The sequence below is a fragment of the Macrobrachium nipponense genome, chromosome 5 (assembly GCF_015104395.2).
Source record: "Macrobrachium nipponense isolate FS-2020 chromosome 5, ASM1510439v2, whole genome shotgun sequence".
In the NCBI taxonomy this organism is placed as follows: domain Eukaryota; kingdom Metazoa; phylum Arthropoda; class Malacostraca; order Decapoda; family Palaemonidae; genus Macrobrachium; species Macrobrachium nipponense.
The window spans coordinates 70,061,859-70,081,858 of record NC_061107.1 but is presented as its reverse complement, the minus strand read 5'-3'; the positions used below and the strand labels follow the sequence as shown (position 1 = coordinate 70,081,858).

General features: G+C 34.9%; 1 protein-coding gene across 3 annotated transcripts in view; it reads right to left on the bottom strand.

Moving 5' to 3' along the window:
• LOC135215392 (lachesin-like) overlaps window positions 1-20,000 on the bottom strand; it is a 503,680-nt gene that overhangs the window by 71,586 nt on the left and 412,094 nt on the right. For all 3 annotated transcript variants that reach the window (XM_064249983.1, XM_064249985.1, XM_064249984.1), the window contains exon 5: window positions 1,257-1,385. In XM_064249983.1, coding sequence (XP_064106053.1) covers window positions 1,257-1,385 — 129 coding nt within the window. The remainder of the gene's footprint in view (window positions 1-1,256; window positions 1,386-20,000) is intronic.

Below are 20,000 nucleotides of genomic sequence, written 5' to 3'. Positions count from 1 at the left end.
ATGTCCTTTTTGCAACTGTTTCACATTTCTGGCAATGTACCTTAATAACTGTTATATCTGCATTATTTTTATTGTGTATATATCTATTGGACGAAATATCCGTTGCATATGGTATACCAGCATTAATTTGCATATTATCTATTATGTATTTTTTATTTTACGGTATACACACTGTATTTTTGCCATCAGCACTGATAGCACACAGTTTGGTAACAGTGTGGAATGGTCGCACATATCGTTGTCAAAACCACAGTTTATTATTTTCTGTTGTTCAATCTTATGCCTATTCATATCTCCGTGACTTATCAACATGCCCATTAAAATCATAAAACATTCACTTATTTATAATTAACAAAGTATTATTAATTCTCATATGTCATGGTACGTTAGAAATGAAAACATGATTATAATATTGAAATGTTACCGACATGTTATGGAGGTATGTGTCATCCCTCTTTCTTTTTTTTGTTTCTTTTTTTTTTTTTTTTTTGTAGGGTGGTGGGGGAGGGGTTGCTGCGCGGCCCACGCCTTACCTGCCACACAGGATTTAGCAACTCATATTTACTCTCAATTTTTGACACATCTGTTTATGATAAACACAATTTAATTATGTTCTGAAGTTTTATATTTTTCTTATCTGCACATTTGGAACGTTCCTTGGCCATCTAATCAAGTATGTTACTACCACCTTAACATAATGTCTTCATTTTACCAATCCTGCTTTTATTCTAAAAAAATTAATACTTTCCACTCTTGCCCTATTCTGACCTCTAGCTCTTATTTTGTGCAGGAGACTTTAAAACCATGTCCTTTCATGACTTAAATTGGCTCAATTTCTTGGTTAAATTTGGGCAATTCACACAACACAACAGTATTAACGGTAGGATTAATGTATCTGAAATGCTTATAAACATATCATGAATAATCCAGTCGTACCTTAATATATACCTTATATAAGCTAAAATAATTAGTAGGAAAACAAGTCTGACGTGTAAGCGTGCTCAGTTTGTAAAGGAGATATTAGAAGAAAAGGCAACTTGGATATCTGTCCAATTTCTTATATAGCCACAAACCTAAGAGAAATAATAATAAAAGAAAACATAATTTAGTGATAAGATTTACTTTTTGGAGATTGTTTAAAACTTCTTGGGCTTGACAGCTTAATTTCCTGAATCAAAAGGCGGAACTGTTTATCTGACGAAATACAAATAAATATTTAATGTTACTAGATGAGAATTCTGGCACTATTTACTTACACTGGACCTGGAGCAGAATTCGCTTTGAGACTGATGGAGGGACGTCATTGGAGGCGATGCAAAGGTAAGCTCCCATGTGCAGTCGGGAGACAGTTGGAATGTGAAGAACCTCAGAGTCCGTCACTTTCACTGAGGAGAGAAAACGATGCCATGTATCATTGAAAGGAACTACATTCATCACAATTAAGCTTACAGAACACATGGAGGATTGGATTCCTCCAGACTCCTTTAGGAAAAAGGTTGCTCCAAACTGAGAGACAATTTTATTATGATAGGTAATGTACGGAAGAACCCAAAAACGAATTGAATATAGGATTACAATAAACCCCACGAAGCCTTTAGAGAAAAAGTGATAACTTAAAGCTGTTTGAATACCTAACAAAATGAAGGTCAAATGTAGGAACAGAAAGTATATTCAGCGGTATACTGAAGTTCTATTGGGTATGTTTTGTAATGTAATGAAGGAAGTTTACAGTAAATGATTGTCCGGTGAAAAGACATCATTCCGAGGGAAGAAAAGTTTACTTGTCATAAGGTTAAAATTTTGATTGAATTCTTTAAGTAAATGGGAGCTTAAATCATATACTGGGGTCATCGACGCTGAAAATCCCTACGCATGCTACTTTTGAAATTCGAGTTTATTACAAATAGGTTTTACTAAACTCTCATTTAACCATATTGCGGAAGATGAATAACTTACTTGCCTGGGAACTAAATATGAAACGTAAATTACCGCGATTTCTTGAGAATGCCTAAGTGCATGATGCATACCCCTATATTTCTGTTAAATTCTCTTTTCAAGTACAAACATATAAATTTACTTACAGCTAATAAAATGAACATGATCTCGTACAGGGACGTAGATAGCTGTAAAGGAAGGGGACCGAGTAATGCTCTAATTTCTGACAAATTTATATTTGGACTATGGCCAATTATCCATAGACAGTGGGTCAAACGCAGAGTCTTGCCTATGAATCATCAGATTAAAAGTTGAAATGCCAAAAAAGATTCTGACTTACATGCACACTTTTGACAGAACAATCGGACAAAATTTACAGTCTCCATAATAAAAAAAAAAAAAAAAATAAAAAAAAAAAAAAAAAAGATTTGAGAGGCTGGAAAAATATTAATCTTGTATTAAAATCTGGGAGAGTTGGATGATGATCGTTCATCATGGATGGATGAGATTTGCAGCATTAAGCTGATAAGACCTCCGTGGCCTCTCATAGAACAAACATTTTGTTCTTAAAAATCCTGGCTATCAGTAAGACAAATGAATCTAAGTATATGTCATTCCTCCATGAAACTGACAGCTTACATAAAAACTGGTCATCAATCCTCATTTGAGGAGATTACCAATAAAAATCAAACGTCTTGAGGAGAGTCAGATTGTTAAAACGATGCTATATTTCAGTAATGAGGCTCCCAAGATTGGGTTGTACCCATTCACTCAAAACCGTTCCTTATTTTCTGCGATTGTCTCATTCCGAGTAATCGCTTACTCGTGCAGTAAGGCTTCAAACAACTTTATTGTTGTTCTTCTTCTTCTATTTGGAGTTGGTGGGATAAGAAAGGTCTATGGAGGAGCCTAAAAATGTCTAAAAAAGGTGTTTCGCGTTGAATTAAAGATACAAAAAGTTTAGAATAGGATATTTTTTATTTATTTTTTAGAATGATAATGTAAAAAGTAAATAATGTTCATGTTAAATCGTATAGAATAATTATTTCTATTAAAATATAACGCATCTGAGAACATTTCAATGTATTTGGTGTACTGAATTTAATCTGTTTTTGTTCGATTATATTGTGTTTCCACTTATAACTGAGAGTATATTAACTTGTTTAATTTGCGTCCTTTTTATTTGATCCTTGTTGTTAGTATAAATAGTACTAAGTATGAGTATTAATTACGGAGACCATTTCACGTAAAGTTAGGAATATAATATTTATAACTTATGAGTGCGGGAGAATCTCGCGTGTGTTCCGAGTAAGCTTTGCTTATTTCTCGGTATGGGGCTGTATTTAAATTCAATAGGAACAAAGTACAATAATAACTGCTCAAAATGGTAGTTGCGATAACATTTGTTTAGGGATAGTCATACATCTGCAACTCATCTATACCAGATTTGTTGCAAAACAATAAAATAAGTGTTTTCCTTTTGCGTTTGTAGTAAGCTCTAAATCTACACCAGCTGTTCATAAAAATAACTCTTGCTGTCATTACTATACCTTTAGCACTGTACCTAAAAAATTAGAGTTCCAGTGGTAACCATTTTTTAACCTTGAAATTTACTTTACAATAGAAATTAGATGATTTTTTCAATATAGGAAAAGAAACCCCTTCTTATGAATGTGTCCAATGTTTGATTTTGCTTATTTTCTCAACTTTTTTATGAAATTAATGCAGAGGAAGAATTATTTTTACATAATTCATCCTCTCACAGATCAGAAATATGTATCTTATAGTCTTCCACACACATTGCCTGTAATTTTATATTTCTTTGAAGGAGATGATGATGATATGATTTGTTAATGAAGGGCATAACTGATGTATTTGGTATGGTAGTGACCTTATATTTCTCTGAACATCTGTTGAAAATACAGAAATGTTATAAAAGTTCTTACAATGGTAATGTATAAATGGTCATAATTCTTCAATGGCCACAGACTGCCTTAATGAAGTGATATTTAAAAGCAAGGAGGCCATACTAGGACTCTTAAAGACCATAATAGAACTCTTACATTAGATTCCGAATAAAATGAATATCGAATAAGGACTAAGTGGTAAATTAATTTCTTTAATACATAAATCAAGGAAGTAGGTTAGCCAAGACACCATCCACCCACTGGATACTACCCCTAGAGAAATTAAGGCTGCTCCTTAGGCTGGTCAATGCAGTCGGTTGTTGGGTACCTACTTCGCTTATCACAGACTTTTTCTATTCTTACACAAAAAACAGAATAGTCTGGCATATTCATTTCCTTTCTTTCAATGTTGACATGCACTGAACACCCTACATTTTTTGAACTATTCGAGCTGTCCTTTCTTGTTGTGTAGAAGAGACTTACTTGCCAGGGAGTCTTCTCTTCTAGGGGAAGGGCACTCCAAAATAAACCACTATTCTTCATTCTTGGACAGCATGAGGCTACACTCAAGCATACTTGTCCATTAGTTCCCTCCTCCTCTTATCTTCCAAACGTAAATGGTATGCAGGGTAGGCTGAGCAGAAGGGCCAAAGATGTCTGATGATTTAACAAGACGATTCATTTCCTTTATCATTTTCAAAACCACCTCTACTGTTTTTCCTTCAAATTTGGAGAAGTATTTGTTTTTGTGGGGTGTACCAGCTCCTCCCAGTTGACCTGTTTCATTCTGGAAATAATTATGTCTTCTTATGGGCAAAGACTTTCTTGTATTGGTTTTACATGCACATATTGCTCCTGTTACAGTTTTGATTGAGTTTATAAATATTCATTTAAGCTCTGTATATTAAGGAGGTTTTTTTGCGTCTCAAAGGACATTTTGCGAGAGTGGAGGTCACGCAACACAAGTGGTTCAAGTCAATGGATGACTGATAAATAATTTTGCTTATACTAGCTTTAGGAACCCAGATTTAGATGTCTTTATGGTTATTTGCTTGCCAGAATGGTAGCTTTCCAGGAAGCTGAGTCCAAGACTTGTTTCATTTCTGTTGGTAATTAAAATACTCATCATACTGAATGTCTGAACTTAGTTAATGTTACAAATAATAATGGTGTTACTGCTCTAGATTTCTCCACTGTATCTGGTAATGAGCATTAATAAATGAACCCACAGACCAATCTGGCAACTATGTTGACCTAGTATTCACAGATTTTTACAAGGACTGGATCTTATAGAGTAGGTTTGCAGGTGGGTTTGTCTGACCATTGTTTGATTAAAGTTAATATAGAGATGGAACAGGTTGTGCTTGATGTTAGCTTTTTAAGGAAGGTGTACTTGAAATCCCAGGCCAATATGGGTGGTTTCACCATGCTCTTCTTGAGCTTATGCAGAGCAATATGTATAGAAATCCGAATATTTGCTGAGTTAAAGATAAACCATGGTTTCCTGCTGCATGCAAGCTTAACTACAATGATTATCAAGAAGCCTATTTATGGAAGAAGATTAATTAAACAGACCATCTGTGGTCTATGAGAGAGCTGAGAGTTTATAATGTTGGTGTGAAAATCTTGTTTACCAGTAGTGATAACCATAAGTGGTGGAATAACGTCACGTCATCACTCTTGTGGTTGGTTCAAGTTCCTTTCCTTGTATGAACTGATGGAACTGCTGTATATTGCCCTAAACAGTCGGCAGAAATTTTGGTGCAAGTCTTTGTGAGCAAACAGTGTTTTCATTCCATGGCATTCCCTCATCCATGCTTTCCAGAGCCTAAGTTGTGTTCATTGGTCATTAGGTTTAGAGAATCAAATTTTGCTTCTTGCCTTTAACAATTCTGGTGGCATCGTGGCATAGACCTTAATGAGATTTATCCCATTTTTCTAAAGACTGCTGATTTCATTGCTCCTAAGATTACTTCCATTTTCAGAAGAATAGTTGGAATCGAAAGTTTTCCTTCTGTTTGGAGGAAGGTAAACATCACTACATTACCTAAGGTGATAAGCCTGTCCTCATGTCTCTCTCTCTGAATATAGGCTGATTTCAATTATCTCTGTCTTATTTAAGTTTGGATTTCCTAAAGCCCTTGGTACTTGTGATGCACTCTTGTCATTATCTACTGCCTAGCAAAGGGGTCTTGATGAGGGTGCAGAGGCATCCTGACTGGCCTATCTTTTAGTATAGCTTTGAATATGTGAATTATGAAGCATTTCTCTGCAGGGTAAGATTATTAGGAACTAATGGATCTTTTATCAATATCTTAATGTGTTTTTAATTGGCAGAACCCAAAGAGTCTGCGCTGGTGGTCATTAGTGCAGCTTTGGTACTGTAATTTTAGGTGATCCTCAAGGTAGTGTCCTTGGCTCTTTGCTATTTAATGTCTATATTAGTGACATGTGGCAAGGTCTGCTCATTCACTATAGTGTGTTTACTGTTACAAGAATGATAGTTATATATTTGCATGAATATTGTAGGATAAAATGTTTTTATGGGTGATTGCTCATTTTGATTTAATTTACATAATATCCTCATTTGTTGCTGGGTGATCCACTGACCAAATCATTAAGCAATGCTTCTTGAAAACTAATCTTTGTTTTGGGTTTCTGAGCTAGCATGTGAGACGGCAGAGAAAGCTCATCAGGGAATACAGCTACTTCGACCTGATCAATGACTTCAGGTATATTGACCTGAAGAGTTCACTTGTACAAATTCCCTTTTATCACTGTAAGTTCCAGGCTGCATAGCAAGAAGGGAAGAAGGCTAAATCTCGTTTATTTTCTTTTCTCCACCCAAACTTAGAGGAATAATTGAAGGATATTTTAGACAAGTAACACAAGGGACTTTTGAGAACAAGGACGAATTCAAATTGGGGGAAATCAACAGAACTAGACTAAACTGCTTCATGCTAAGGACACAGTATTGCGAATCCTTGTTTTGATGTTTTGGAAAGCCGTGAGATTTTTGGTCTAGCCTCTTTTCCTTTTGTTCCCAACACCGGCTTGTAGGGTGAAAACATTCCAAATGTCATTCTAACAATGTGTCAAACTTTATTTATCGCTTTTCATCCTCCTGTCATTTTCAACTACTGGTTGTATGACTATCCCAAGAAGTGTCAATGATACTTAAGGGACTATTGCCCCTTTCTCTCATTGTATTTTGGTCCCAGAGCTAATTTAATAGAAGTCGTTAACAGATAGTGGCCCCTTCACCCTTCTCAGGTGAGGTTCATCTGATTTGACCCTTAATTGTTTTTACCTGACCCTTTCTCTAACCATTGTTGTTGCAGCCTTCCGCTTTCTTGACTTCGCTCCCTCACACCTGCATTCCTGCCTACTGACCCAAAACTCTCGACCCAGTCTAGCACCCATTGTATCCTTTCTTCCACACGTCCTGTGGCGATGTCCAATAACCCTTTTCAGGTACCTACGAGGATCCGCGGCAGAGATGAAAGGTGATCAATCTAGTTTAAAGAAGATGCTCCAGAAAATGGGTAGAAATATGACCTGGCAAAGCCTATTAAATTGCATTATGCCCTAGCCAGTTACCACGGTCTCAACCCATTCCAAAGCAGTGTCATGTCCAACGTCTCTGCCCGCCACTATATAATATTTACGTCTTGATGCTGAACCCGACTAGCTTCCCCTATGACTATGTTGTCCGAAGACTGGACATTGTCTAGACGTTCGCCCCAGCAGCCCTATCAAAGTTATCATTCCTGAAGTTCCTGTGGGCGCTGCCTAATGAAGAGTGCCTTCCTTTTGATTCCTTGGTGAAGACCTAGAAGTGACCGAAGTCCTCCCTCTGATGCCCTGGCTCTATTTACTGGAAGTTGTTCTGTTGGCCTCTGCACTCATTCCCTGTTCCAGCTGTTTCTCATATTCCCATCCTTATTACTCCGGTCTCCTTCAGAAACCCACGTGGGTTCATGCAATTGTGGAATTCTTGTGATTTAAGTGTCCAAGTGATATTAGTGTGTGCTACTTTGCTAACAGTAATTTCATTTTATTAACGTAATTTTGAAGCATTGATAAATCGAGTCTTTTGGTGCAATCCCACTTTGCATTTTATCATTTTATGTAAGTTTACCGTTATTAGTTTTTGTGTTACAATGTTGACTGCTTTGCAGATTCGTGTAGACCTTCCCCGTTGAGCGCCTCCTCCTGTAGTTCAACAGTGCCTTTCAACGTGTTCTGCCAGTACCAAGTCTCGGGATATTATTCCTGAGATCCCAGTGGGAGCTTACTCTTGCTGACAGTGCTCTACAAAACATTAGTATGATCTTTAACTACATGTGAAAACTGTCTGTGTAGTTAGCTTCTCTTTTGGATCTTCATATCCTAACCTTTACCCGGGGATGAGAAAATACTTAGTTTATTCAGTGCTACCGATCTAGACATACTGTCATTGAAACTTGGAAAACCGAAACTTTGATTATATTTTCATATAAACATTCTGGATCTGCCTGTCCTTCAGTCTGTTTGTTTGAGAGTCTGTCGACCCATGCATTTGTTATTCCATCGGTTCCTCTGTTAGGAGAATTATTAGTAAACGAATGAACACATCTAAGGACACTTGTTAAAACATACATGGAGGTTGATCTTCTCGAGTTAATTAGCCAAGGTTAAAGAGTAAAAGTCTTCTACCAGGAATACAACAGGAATACAATGGAATTCATAGAGGGCTTGAACAGATGACTTTGTTGCGACCATTCATAAGGGGATCCACTTTCCATTTGGGAGAAATTGGTCTGAGATTAAAGGTTAGTTCTCGGTCACTGATTTTTAGAGGTTTGATACCTACTTCTAAAACAAGTTGAACCCTTAAATGCTCATGGTCTAGGTCACAAAGTATTGGTGGTTCACATACTTCATAGATGTCGATATATTATTCGTACTGATATGGATAAGTGTGGTACAGTTATAATTAAGTTTACCAAATATGACTCGTAACAGGCCAAAGACCAAAGTGGCAGATTTCCGTTGTTGGACAGGTTTCAAAGTAATAATTTCGGAATAATCGAGCTTACCACGTTAGACAGACCAAGCGTAAAAGGCAGAGGCTTTTTGCCTTTTGAAATGCTGCACATCCAGGTGCTTAATTGTATGTAGTATTATTAAGTTTCAAATTGCAATGGTTATCCCCTACAGACTGCTTATTACGTTTGAATCCGTAAATAAATGAAAAGTGTTTGTTAGTTTACAATATTAAAATCCGACTAGTTAGTGTGGATTTTATCCATTTTATATTGATAATTAATAATTTCCTCAATCACCAGGTTTCCTTTTTTAAAGGTGAATGATCTTGGTCACAGATCATGAGGTTATAATTTTTTAATGATACGCTCTTGAATGAGAAAGGAATTGGTAAGGAGTCTTATAGATCATAATGCTGAATGTTACCGGGAGAATGAGTACCCTTATTTCGCTCCGTAATCATGCAGCCCTATAAATAATAGCATTATCACCAGTGCTTGATTACACAATGGATGGATAAAAACAAAATAAGCAACGGGAAAAAAAAGAGCTGAAATTCTCCAAAAGATAATTGCGGTGGGGAAATATTTCGAAAAAGCGTCTTTGTTTTGCAATTTTATCAATTAAAATACATTTGTTCTAAATATAGTTCTCGTTGCGTCTTTAGGTGCAGGCAGAACGCGTTCCCAACTGGCAGAGAAATCAATGTTTCGGGCATGACCGTTTCTGCTGGGAACTGTGAGGCTCTGCAACCTGTAAAAGGAATGCTACCTTTTTGCCTGCATAAAAGGGGTTGATAAAGAAGTAGTTCTAGTGAGCTAGTCTCTTGGCATTGTTAATTCACTAAAAGGGAAGATTGCATATCCTTGGAATTCTATATCATAGTCCTTATTTGTACATATGACACTTCTCAATATTCATGTTTAATCAATGGCGTTAGATGAAATATTCAGACGTTTGCTGTATACCTCAAAAAACTTCTTTCTTGTTTCATATTTTATTTTGGAAAAACTGGTCACTGGGTTATATAAATTTCAGCTTTTCTTGGAAGTCAAGTTTTTTTTTTCATGAAACAGTTTTAATTCGTAACTAGGGTTAAATACCAGTAGGTTTGTTACAAAAGAATGTCTACGATAAGGAATCCAATCTTGTATCCTGTACCGCAGCATTTATGTACTATATATACTTTTACAACATGGTCCACATACTATACACGGTAAACTATTCCTGACTTTTCATTTGTCAATTCCTGCGGTATTTCGTTGGAAGTAAGTGTGCAAGTCTGGTATCTAGAAAAAAAAAAACAAAAAAAACAAGGGGAAACACTAGAGCTATAACTTTAGGACTTGCAAATCTCTTGATAGAAAACCTAGAGACAAAAGTCTCTTCACATATGCTATCAGAGTCGTCATGGAGTCTAGATAACGAAGATCGTACGGAAATACATTTTCTATTTCACGCATTTGTTCAACAACCTTCGTTATTTAAAAAAGTAGTTCCCGACAGAAAAGGCAGAGCTCATTTAGACGTAACTGAGCTTATTCGTGCAGGCTCTCATTCAAATAATCCAGCTCATATAATGATGATGATTATGATGAGCAATGTCATGTTAATATGATAGGAAACAGAACGGAGAGTGTTTTGGTTGCTGTTTGTACTACATTCCTCGTACAATGATAATACATGGATCCTTCCATATCTTACTTTCCTTTGTCGAATGTTTAATTTTGAGCTCTCATTATAATATACATATATAGATTATGCTTATTATTTCAGTCTTATTTTCCCTGTCTCTGTTTGTTTGTTTGTTAGTGATGTTCATCATCGTGTGGGGCTATTCGTTAGAGAAACTTTAGTGCTTCCCACGTTCTACGGTGAAAAGTTTCCTACTCACTTTCTTGTTTACATAAAATCTTTACTAATTCAGATCCATAAAAAAAATCCTTCGAAACTTATTTCAACGTAGTTCAACGCTGGTAATTTTTTAGGGGATGGGGGGGGGGGGGGGTGGGGGGGGGGGGGGAATCTAATGCTCAGTTAAGGGTACAACAATAGAAACTACTTCATTCCATAAAAAATGTCTTATAACTCACCTAAAAAAAGATCGGCTTTAGTGAAGTAGTTTTTGTATTTATTTCTTTGACCGATGCGAAACCTCCCTTGTTTATGGTTTTTAACTGTTATACATACACACACACACACATACACACACACACACATACACACACACACATACACACACACACACACACACACACACACATATATATATATATATACATTCAGTTTTCCTACAAATTAATCTTTAGATATTTACGATGATGATAACAAAATAAAAAGAAATTTATAAAAAATAAAGATGGTCCTAGACAATATTTGAAGTCTCTTAATAAATGAGAACACATTTGGTAAGATATCTTTACATAAAAAAAAAATATGTATGCATAGCACCATGTCCTCTTTGTTTCCGTAAACGATCGATTCGGCGAATTCAACTGGAATTTTGAAACTTTCTGCTTGAAGAATTGTGAAAAGGGAGAAGATTGGCTGCGACGCAAACGATGCTTATCTGTATGCCTCTCACGCTATAATAATAATTCATATCACTATTTTCTATCAAGACTGTGATAGGGCTGATCAAGAAATTACATTTGTAATGATAAACTGGTATTTCTGTCGCTTTATTTACGTGCAATACAATCATTCAATACTGCAGACATCATTTATCCACATCTTATTTGTTCGAAAAGGACAGACAAAAGAGAGATGACGGGTTTGCCTTGTCCAGGGAGAGGAAAGAGCTCCATGTTTTTCCGGCGTCTGCTTCAGCGAGGAGACCCGTCATGTGGAGGCCTCTGGCGGCGAGCGTCGGAAACACTTTCCAGGTCAATCTGTTCCCCTTCCCCATCCCCTCATCTCTGCAGATCTCCTCCCTCTCCTTCTCCGCCTCCAGTTCGGCAAAGTAGGATATATATACAGCAGTCACAGGACGGAGTAGCGAACATATGTCCTTCACTTTTGGGGTATTGGCTAGGGTGGAAATGGCTTATAAATCCAGCTTGTAAGATTTATCCCTTAGATGTTGGGGGCGACAACATGGGTGAGGGAAGATGGGTGGACCCGGAACGAACCTTGAAGGCTTCCAGAGCTCATCATCCGCCAGGAATTGGCATGATGGCGGCCACCACGACTTCACCAGCAGTCGGCTTTGCAAAGAAATATCCTCTCGCAAAAGTTGGAAAGGCGATTCTTTCGTGCAACGGAATGTAAGTATTTTGACGATATCGGCTATATCGCTGTGAGTAGAGAGGATCGCAAATTTGTCTCGATAAATGTTAAAGGATTTTATTGAATCGGCTGCAAAGGGGCATTTTCATCCCCCTTGATCCGTCCCTCACCCCCTTCCCTCCCTCCGCACCACGTAGTCGTTCGCCCCCCACAGGGGTAAAGCAACTGCTCACCAAAATAGCTGGCGATGCTTCCCATGTCTCCTGTGCAAGGATGACAACAGAATGGCCACCATAAACAGGAGTTCAACTTGAGAGGTGCGTTTGAATCTAATGTTCATTCGTGTTTATTTAAACTGCAGAAGGCCGTTTCCGTTGAGTCAGCATTCTCTATATTCTTCCCTAATTGCTAGGCAAAATTTTATGTGGTCTCCATTAGGAAAGCAGGAAATCCTTTAGAGCTAATTTGAGATTATTTCAAACCCCGAGAGAACATTAATTCTCAATGTGGGGACCTGCACGTACACAAATAATTAACCAGTGTTTAGGAAAGTGAAGGCCAAGGATTAAGGGAAACAAAAACGTGTGAAATAATAATGGTCATTTAGCTATAACCATTTTCAATTATACAACATCTTTCGAGTGATAAAAGGAATCAATGAAGTAAGTTTTATAGAATTTCTTTACGGTCATGAGATAACAGACAATAAGTTCCTCGACATCAAACACCCTATCTCTCCCCACCATCTCTCTCTCTCTCTCTCTCTCTCTCTCTGTCGAAGCTGTAATTGGTGTCTCTTTAGTTCATTATGCTTAACTTCATAAAACGTGTAAGGCCTTTAAGCATTTATACAGAATCATTAACCAGTCAGTCCTTGATTATATTTATTTAATTAATGATCATATTACTGAGGTTGAATAGACCCATCTTGTTTTGTGTAGACTAGACTTTGGTCTCATTAGTGATAGCAAGCTCCCTTAGATAAACAGTTACATGCAATTTTAAAAGACCACGACAGATTGCCGAATGAAGTTAGCTTCCCGCCTTAATTAACATCATGAGAGAAGGAGTAGAACTCTATGGGAAAACCTCGCCTCGTTCAAAGCTTCATTTCTCCAAGATGAAGAAAAAACTGGAGCTGGATTTGAAAAGCAATAATCCAGATCAATCCGTAAATTGGATTGAGACGTGAGAGACGCCGCAAAAAGAGCGCCTTGATATTAAGTAGCGGGGTCGGCCTAACCTGTCAGTAATGTTGGATCAACGTGCCCCAATGTCGTCTTCCACCGGAATACCAATGGCTGTGCGCTGAGTCGTGGTAGTTGTTGTTGCACAGGGAGAGAGGACAGAAAAAAAATAAAATAAAAAATAGTAACATTCTGTCAAAACACAGAAGTAAATAAACCAAAAAAACTAATTCATATTAGATATAGACTAACCAAATAAAAAAGGAGAAAAAATTAATGAGCAATAAGACAAAAACAAACGGATTTTCATTTCCAGTTTCTATTTGAATCGAATATTGCAGAAAGAGTAAAGGATTAAAAAATGTTCACCATTCTTTTAGATTTCCAAGTCCCCTTTAAGTTTGTATACAAAAAGTTAAATAACATGCACACATATACATACATATGCATGTATGTGTGGTCATACATATATATATATATATATATAATATATATATATATATAATATATATACATACAATATATATATATACATACATACTATATAATATATACATATACATATATATATAATATATATATATATATATATACATAAGATATATCACACACACACACACACACGCATAGTATATTATATATAGATATATATATATTGATATATATATATATATATATATATATATATATAGGGATAATATATAGTATGTAGTATGTATATAGATACTATTATTAGATATATTATATATACATACTATATATATATATATATATATACATATATACATATATATATATATATATATATATACTAATATATTATATTATATATATATATCTATATAGATATATACTACATATATATATATATATATATATATATATATTATATATATAATAATATATATATATACATACACATATATATATATATATATATATATATATATATACATAATATACATATATATATATATATATATATATATATATATAATATATATATATGTAAGTGTTTACATAATAAAAATATGGAATGTTAGTCCATATATATAAAAGACCAGATTGCTTGCAGGAATGTGATCAGACTAGAGACGCTAAAGATGACGTATACAATAAGTATGTAGGCTAAGTTGACATGCCGTCATCTGTGGTCATTCATTTGTTTTGAAACAGTCCAAGCTCCCTGCTTGAGACAACTACCCCGACCTATAATTCAAACGGCCTACGTGATCTGTAGCGTGTCTCATTTTGATTGTGTGTTCGTATGAAACTATGTCATTTGTATGTACGTTCATATGTTCGAACTACTGTCTGTTCCTTCATAACTTGTAACAGAGATGGTAGACAGGCAGAACAGAGTAGCTATCGTCATTAGAAGACCTGTATCTCTTTACCTAAGTCGCTTTATCATGTAGAGAGAACAGAAGTAGCCATCATCATTGGCAGAAGCGATCAAGCTATCGTTATTAGAAGACTTGTACAATCATACCTGATCTTCACCATGTAAAACTTCAGAAGAATACATATATTTTTATACTTCGTGTTTTCTACAAGAACCTCACCGAACCAACATGAGTTTAACACATCGTCGTAATAACCAACAAGATAATACGACTTCGTAAGTGATCTACAAACCCCAGACACTCCATTGAATATGGAAGTGCAATACCAACCGACTTAGCGTAAGATTATCGCAAGTCTAACATTACCTCATAGGGCGCCTTATCATACAAGGCACAAGCCCTAATATATATATATATACATATATATATATATATATATATATATATATATATATATATATATATATATATATATATATATATATAATATATATATATATATTATGTATGTATATTGTGACACTTGAACCCTCATCAAAGGTACTAAACGACTGAATACTCTAAAGGCAACAGTGATCCCTTAAACAACTTACCAGTATTGCAGAAAATCAGACTAAGTTCATCAAAACAGGCGTGAGGTAATCTTGTAAGTAATTGAATTATTCAAAGGGCATCACTTCATTGACAACTTTAAAAGTCTAAGTATTTCCTTGATTTCAGAAGTCTAAGTTCTTCCCTGGTTCTAACTCACTTCAAGTAGATTGAAGGAAAACAGATCAATTACCAAAATACAAAAATTTATTATTAAACTCAAAATTTATAAGTGAAATTCACAATATCAGGGAAAATTACTGTTACTTGAAAACAAAGTAAAGTTTAATTAATTCTTGAGTCAATTAAGTAAAATTAAATCAAAATTAATTTATCACAAAATTCAAGAAAATTAATTCATTTGAAATTCAAAAGTGTTAGGCAAATATTTAAAATTTGGAAATTAATTCACTCACAAGTGCTAAACAACAATAAAACTTGAAAAGAATTCTAAGAAAATGCAAATTAATTAACAAGTGTTAAATTCAATTAAATGTGAAACGATTAAGTAATGAAAATAATTATGTCAATTAAATTATGAATGTAATTGAAAACACAGAAAAATCTGGAAAATACCAAAATTGTAAAAAGTATCAATCACACAGAATATAAAATAAAAAGACACACTTCAATCAGAAAATGGATAAATGCACTTCAAATGAAACAAACACAAAACACAAAATTTGCAATGTGTAAAAACTGAAATTATTTCACTTAAACCATTGTAACCGTTAGTTATTTTATTTACCAAATCACTGTTACAATTAGTTATTAGTTGCAACTGATAAAAACTTAACACACTTTATCTTAGTATACGAATTTCTTTCTTTCTGCAGCTTGTTAAAAAAATTCACCAATTCACAGTATTTCCCAAAACTAGGCGCCATTACACACTTTACAATGTCTGTTCAGATTCCACAAAAAGCACTAAATAATACTAAATAACTCTAAGAAATATAAAATCTGAAATCTACAAGTTACGAGTGGCCAATTTACGTTACGTTAATATAATTTCAAGTATGTCGCGGGAGAGAGAGAGAGAGAGAGAGGGGAGGTCTGAACACTTTGTAGTTCTAAGTTGCAATGAAAAACTCTTCCTCACGAAAGCTGGACAGTGGAGATGGTACAAAACGTTTTGGGCAATGAGAAAGATGATACAATCTTCTAGAAACTTCAAAAATGACGCAACTTTACAGATAAAATCGTGAAATCTACACGTGGGTTCGGCAATGAAGTACGAGTATGAAATCAGTCTGCTCAACAAAGACACGTATTTGACCGAGACAGACTCGAGTAAAAGTCCCTATCAGACGTGATGACAGAAATCAAAAGCACATAAGAGATCTCTACTCAAATGTGTTGTCCGGTTAGGAAAGCAAAGCAGAAACTATGGGGTCTCTTATCACAAGGCGTTGACATAATAGGGAAACAATCCTAGTTTCGAATGGACAAAGATAATCTCCCTCTCTATCTTTACATTCTACGTTATATACTTTTAAAATATGTAATATGAAATCTGAACACACATTTAAACATCCTACAACTCTAACTAGCTAAGGAATCTGAAAAAATGTTGCAAAACCCTACATATATCATTTTATACAGGCAAACAGGGGATATATGCGTTTTGAAAGTAGCAATATATAATAATATATATCATATATAATGTACACACACACACACACACACACATATATATATATATATATATATATATTATATATATATATATATATATATATATATATATATATATATATATATATATATATATATATATATATATAATATAGCGTATTCAAAGTCAAGGATAAATTCATTAGACTTCTCAGAGCTTTTAAAATGACATCATTCATGAAAACGTGTTCCTGGATTTATATATATATATATATATATATATATATATATATATATATATATATATATATATATATTATATATATGACAATGGGAATTAAAGGTAGGAATATGATGAGATTAAAATTTTGCTTTAATCCTACATCCTACGTTTCGCGACAACATCACCACACCTTCAGGGATTTTCTACAAAATAAAATATTATATGTTATCATAAAATAAGAGCTGATTACAAGAACCAATAGTTGAAAAAGCTAAAACAATTTAATTGTACAATTGCAACACTCAGACTTAAATTACATGCTCATTTGGCTAAAACTGGCAAAAAGAACATTTAGATATTGAAGCAAAATTACATAAAAAGAATTCCAACACACAATCAAAAGAAAATTCATATATTCATAAGCTATAGCTAAAAGCAGCCCCACACTTAACCAACCTTTCAGCATCAAAGATAAAAACGCACTAAAAGTAAACAACGTCAAGAGGCACGAAGAATGACAGAAAATTTAGGCTAAAAACGAGGGAATAGCAGAGGAATGGTTGTTTAGAGTCGGAACTCGTAATTTGATGTTTAGAGTTTCCAAAATCAACAGTTCGGTGAGTTCCTTTGTTTGGACAATAATTTCAAAATCTTCATATTTGATGGAAGTTTTACATTTAATAGTGTGATTCTTTATAAAAGAAGTTTGTGGGTTAGATAGCTTACACCCAGTTCTATAACTAACGCCCCAATGAGAATCGGCTCTGACCCTGAGAAGACGCTGTATAGATCCTATATATTTTCACAGATTACATCTGGGACAAGTGTATTCATAAACGGCACCCAACGTCATCAAAGGGCAGAGCCAATCTTTAAACTTGAAGAGCGAGTCAATGGTCTTTGGATTCGTGAGAGCCGAACCTTGAATGTGTAACCGAGTTACACATATACGGTTACAAGGTGTCAAAATATTGAGGACGAACCGTAACCACGTTAAGCACGTAACTTCATTTCAATCCACTGCGATCATCCGTCTGTCTCTGTCCGGGTTGTTTACCGACAATGGCCACCATGCAAGTAGCAGCTGCCGCGTATATTTATATACATTATTTAACGAAGATGAAGCGAAATAAAAGATGGTGGCAATCAAGGTTATATACTAGAAGGGTAGAATACAGTGGTCGGGAATTACTCGCTGATATGAGATTTCAAGAAGTTTTCTTCGTAATAACTAATAAATTGAAGGACCTCTTCCTCACTCCAATCAGCCATGGTAGACATATACGTACTGACTGACCAATACAAGGGACTCTACTATGGACGGCCTTGTTCATAGTCGGTGTTAACAAGTTCAGCAACCTCTGTTGATACGCGCGTAATACAGGTCCCGTCCACACATGGCGTAACGTGCAAAGAGACCTCCCTTTGATTCGGGGCCCAAAAACCGACAATTACCGGGACGGAGGGCGAACGGAGCCTCAAACCTCGCGGGTTCGGGGTTCGGGTTCGAGGAACCGTCCACACTTGTGTTTTTGTTACAAGAAACGGTTACAATACAAGGTTCGGTTCGCACGTGTGTACCCACCTTATTAGGTATAATCTTTAAATTTACGGCTCCAAAATATCTGTGTACAATCTTAGTAATATCTCTTCGAAAATTATCATTTAATAGATATGGGAAACTGGCATAAAGAGGGAGCTTGGGACCTTAAAACATATAGGCTGTTCAGAAACCCTTTCATTAAGTAGTTTATTTAAAATCTTAGAAAGAAAGCAGTTATCAGAGAAGTATTGGAGAAGAAAATTAATTTTGTTGTGAAAGAGAGTCGAGCTAGAAGTAAGATACGATGCATGATAAAGTAAGGTATATATAGAGTTAATTATGAAATTGAGAAAACAGAAACTATATATATCCCATGAAATTGTAGAGAAAAATAAAATAACATATTTTAAGATATAGTAACCTAAACCTATCAGCAAAATCTTAAAATATAAGGATGCAAATACACAATGAGCTTAAATTGAGGCCTAAAACTACTGTATCCTGCTCATTTTTCGACAAGAAGCATCGCGCATTTTATGGCCTTTATAACGTTCTATATGTATATATATATATATATATATATATATATATATATATATATATATATATATATATATATTAATGAAACTATAAACATCATAATTGATAGAATATTTCCAAGTGAAGAGTTTTTATTTCATGGTTTTAATAAGCTTCTTTTAAAGCAATTTTTAGAACTTGCCGTTCAAGACTCAGCTTTTGTTTTTAACAATAAATTATATTCTCAGGTTGATGGTGTGGCCTTGGGTTCTCCCTTGTGTCCATTATTCCCAAATTTTTTTATGTCTAGTGGACGATACTTTCGCCCTTTTTAGATACGAATGGCAAGCTTTACAATTTTTACAGTTTATTAATTTGAAACACCCTAACATTAATTTTACTGTGGAACTCGAAAACGATAATTCCTTGCCGTTTCTTGATATTTGAATAACTAGGGATCAGTCAATTTTCAGCACAATCTGTTTTTAGAAAGAAAACATATACGGGACTTTCTAATAATTTTTATAGCTCTTGTCAAAAGAGTTTTAAGCTTAATGCAATTTATCTAATATCTTCCAACGAAACTCGTACCCTAAGGATATATTTTTTAATATTGTTAACAAACTTTTAACTTTGCATTTTAAACCACCCATTCCAATGATAGGCGTACCAAAGAAATAATGTATGCCTCCATACCATATATATACAATAGCAAATTTTCACAACACCTAACTAGAATTATTGAAAGTGAAATTCCCTGTCTAAATATAAAACTTATATCTAACAAACCATGCAAAATAGGCTCTTTTTTCTGCTTTAAAGATCGCCTGCAGCAGTTCATGCGATCCAGTGGGGTATACAAATTTACGTGCCGGG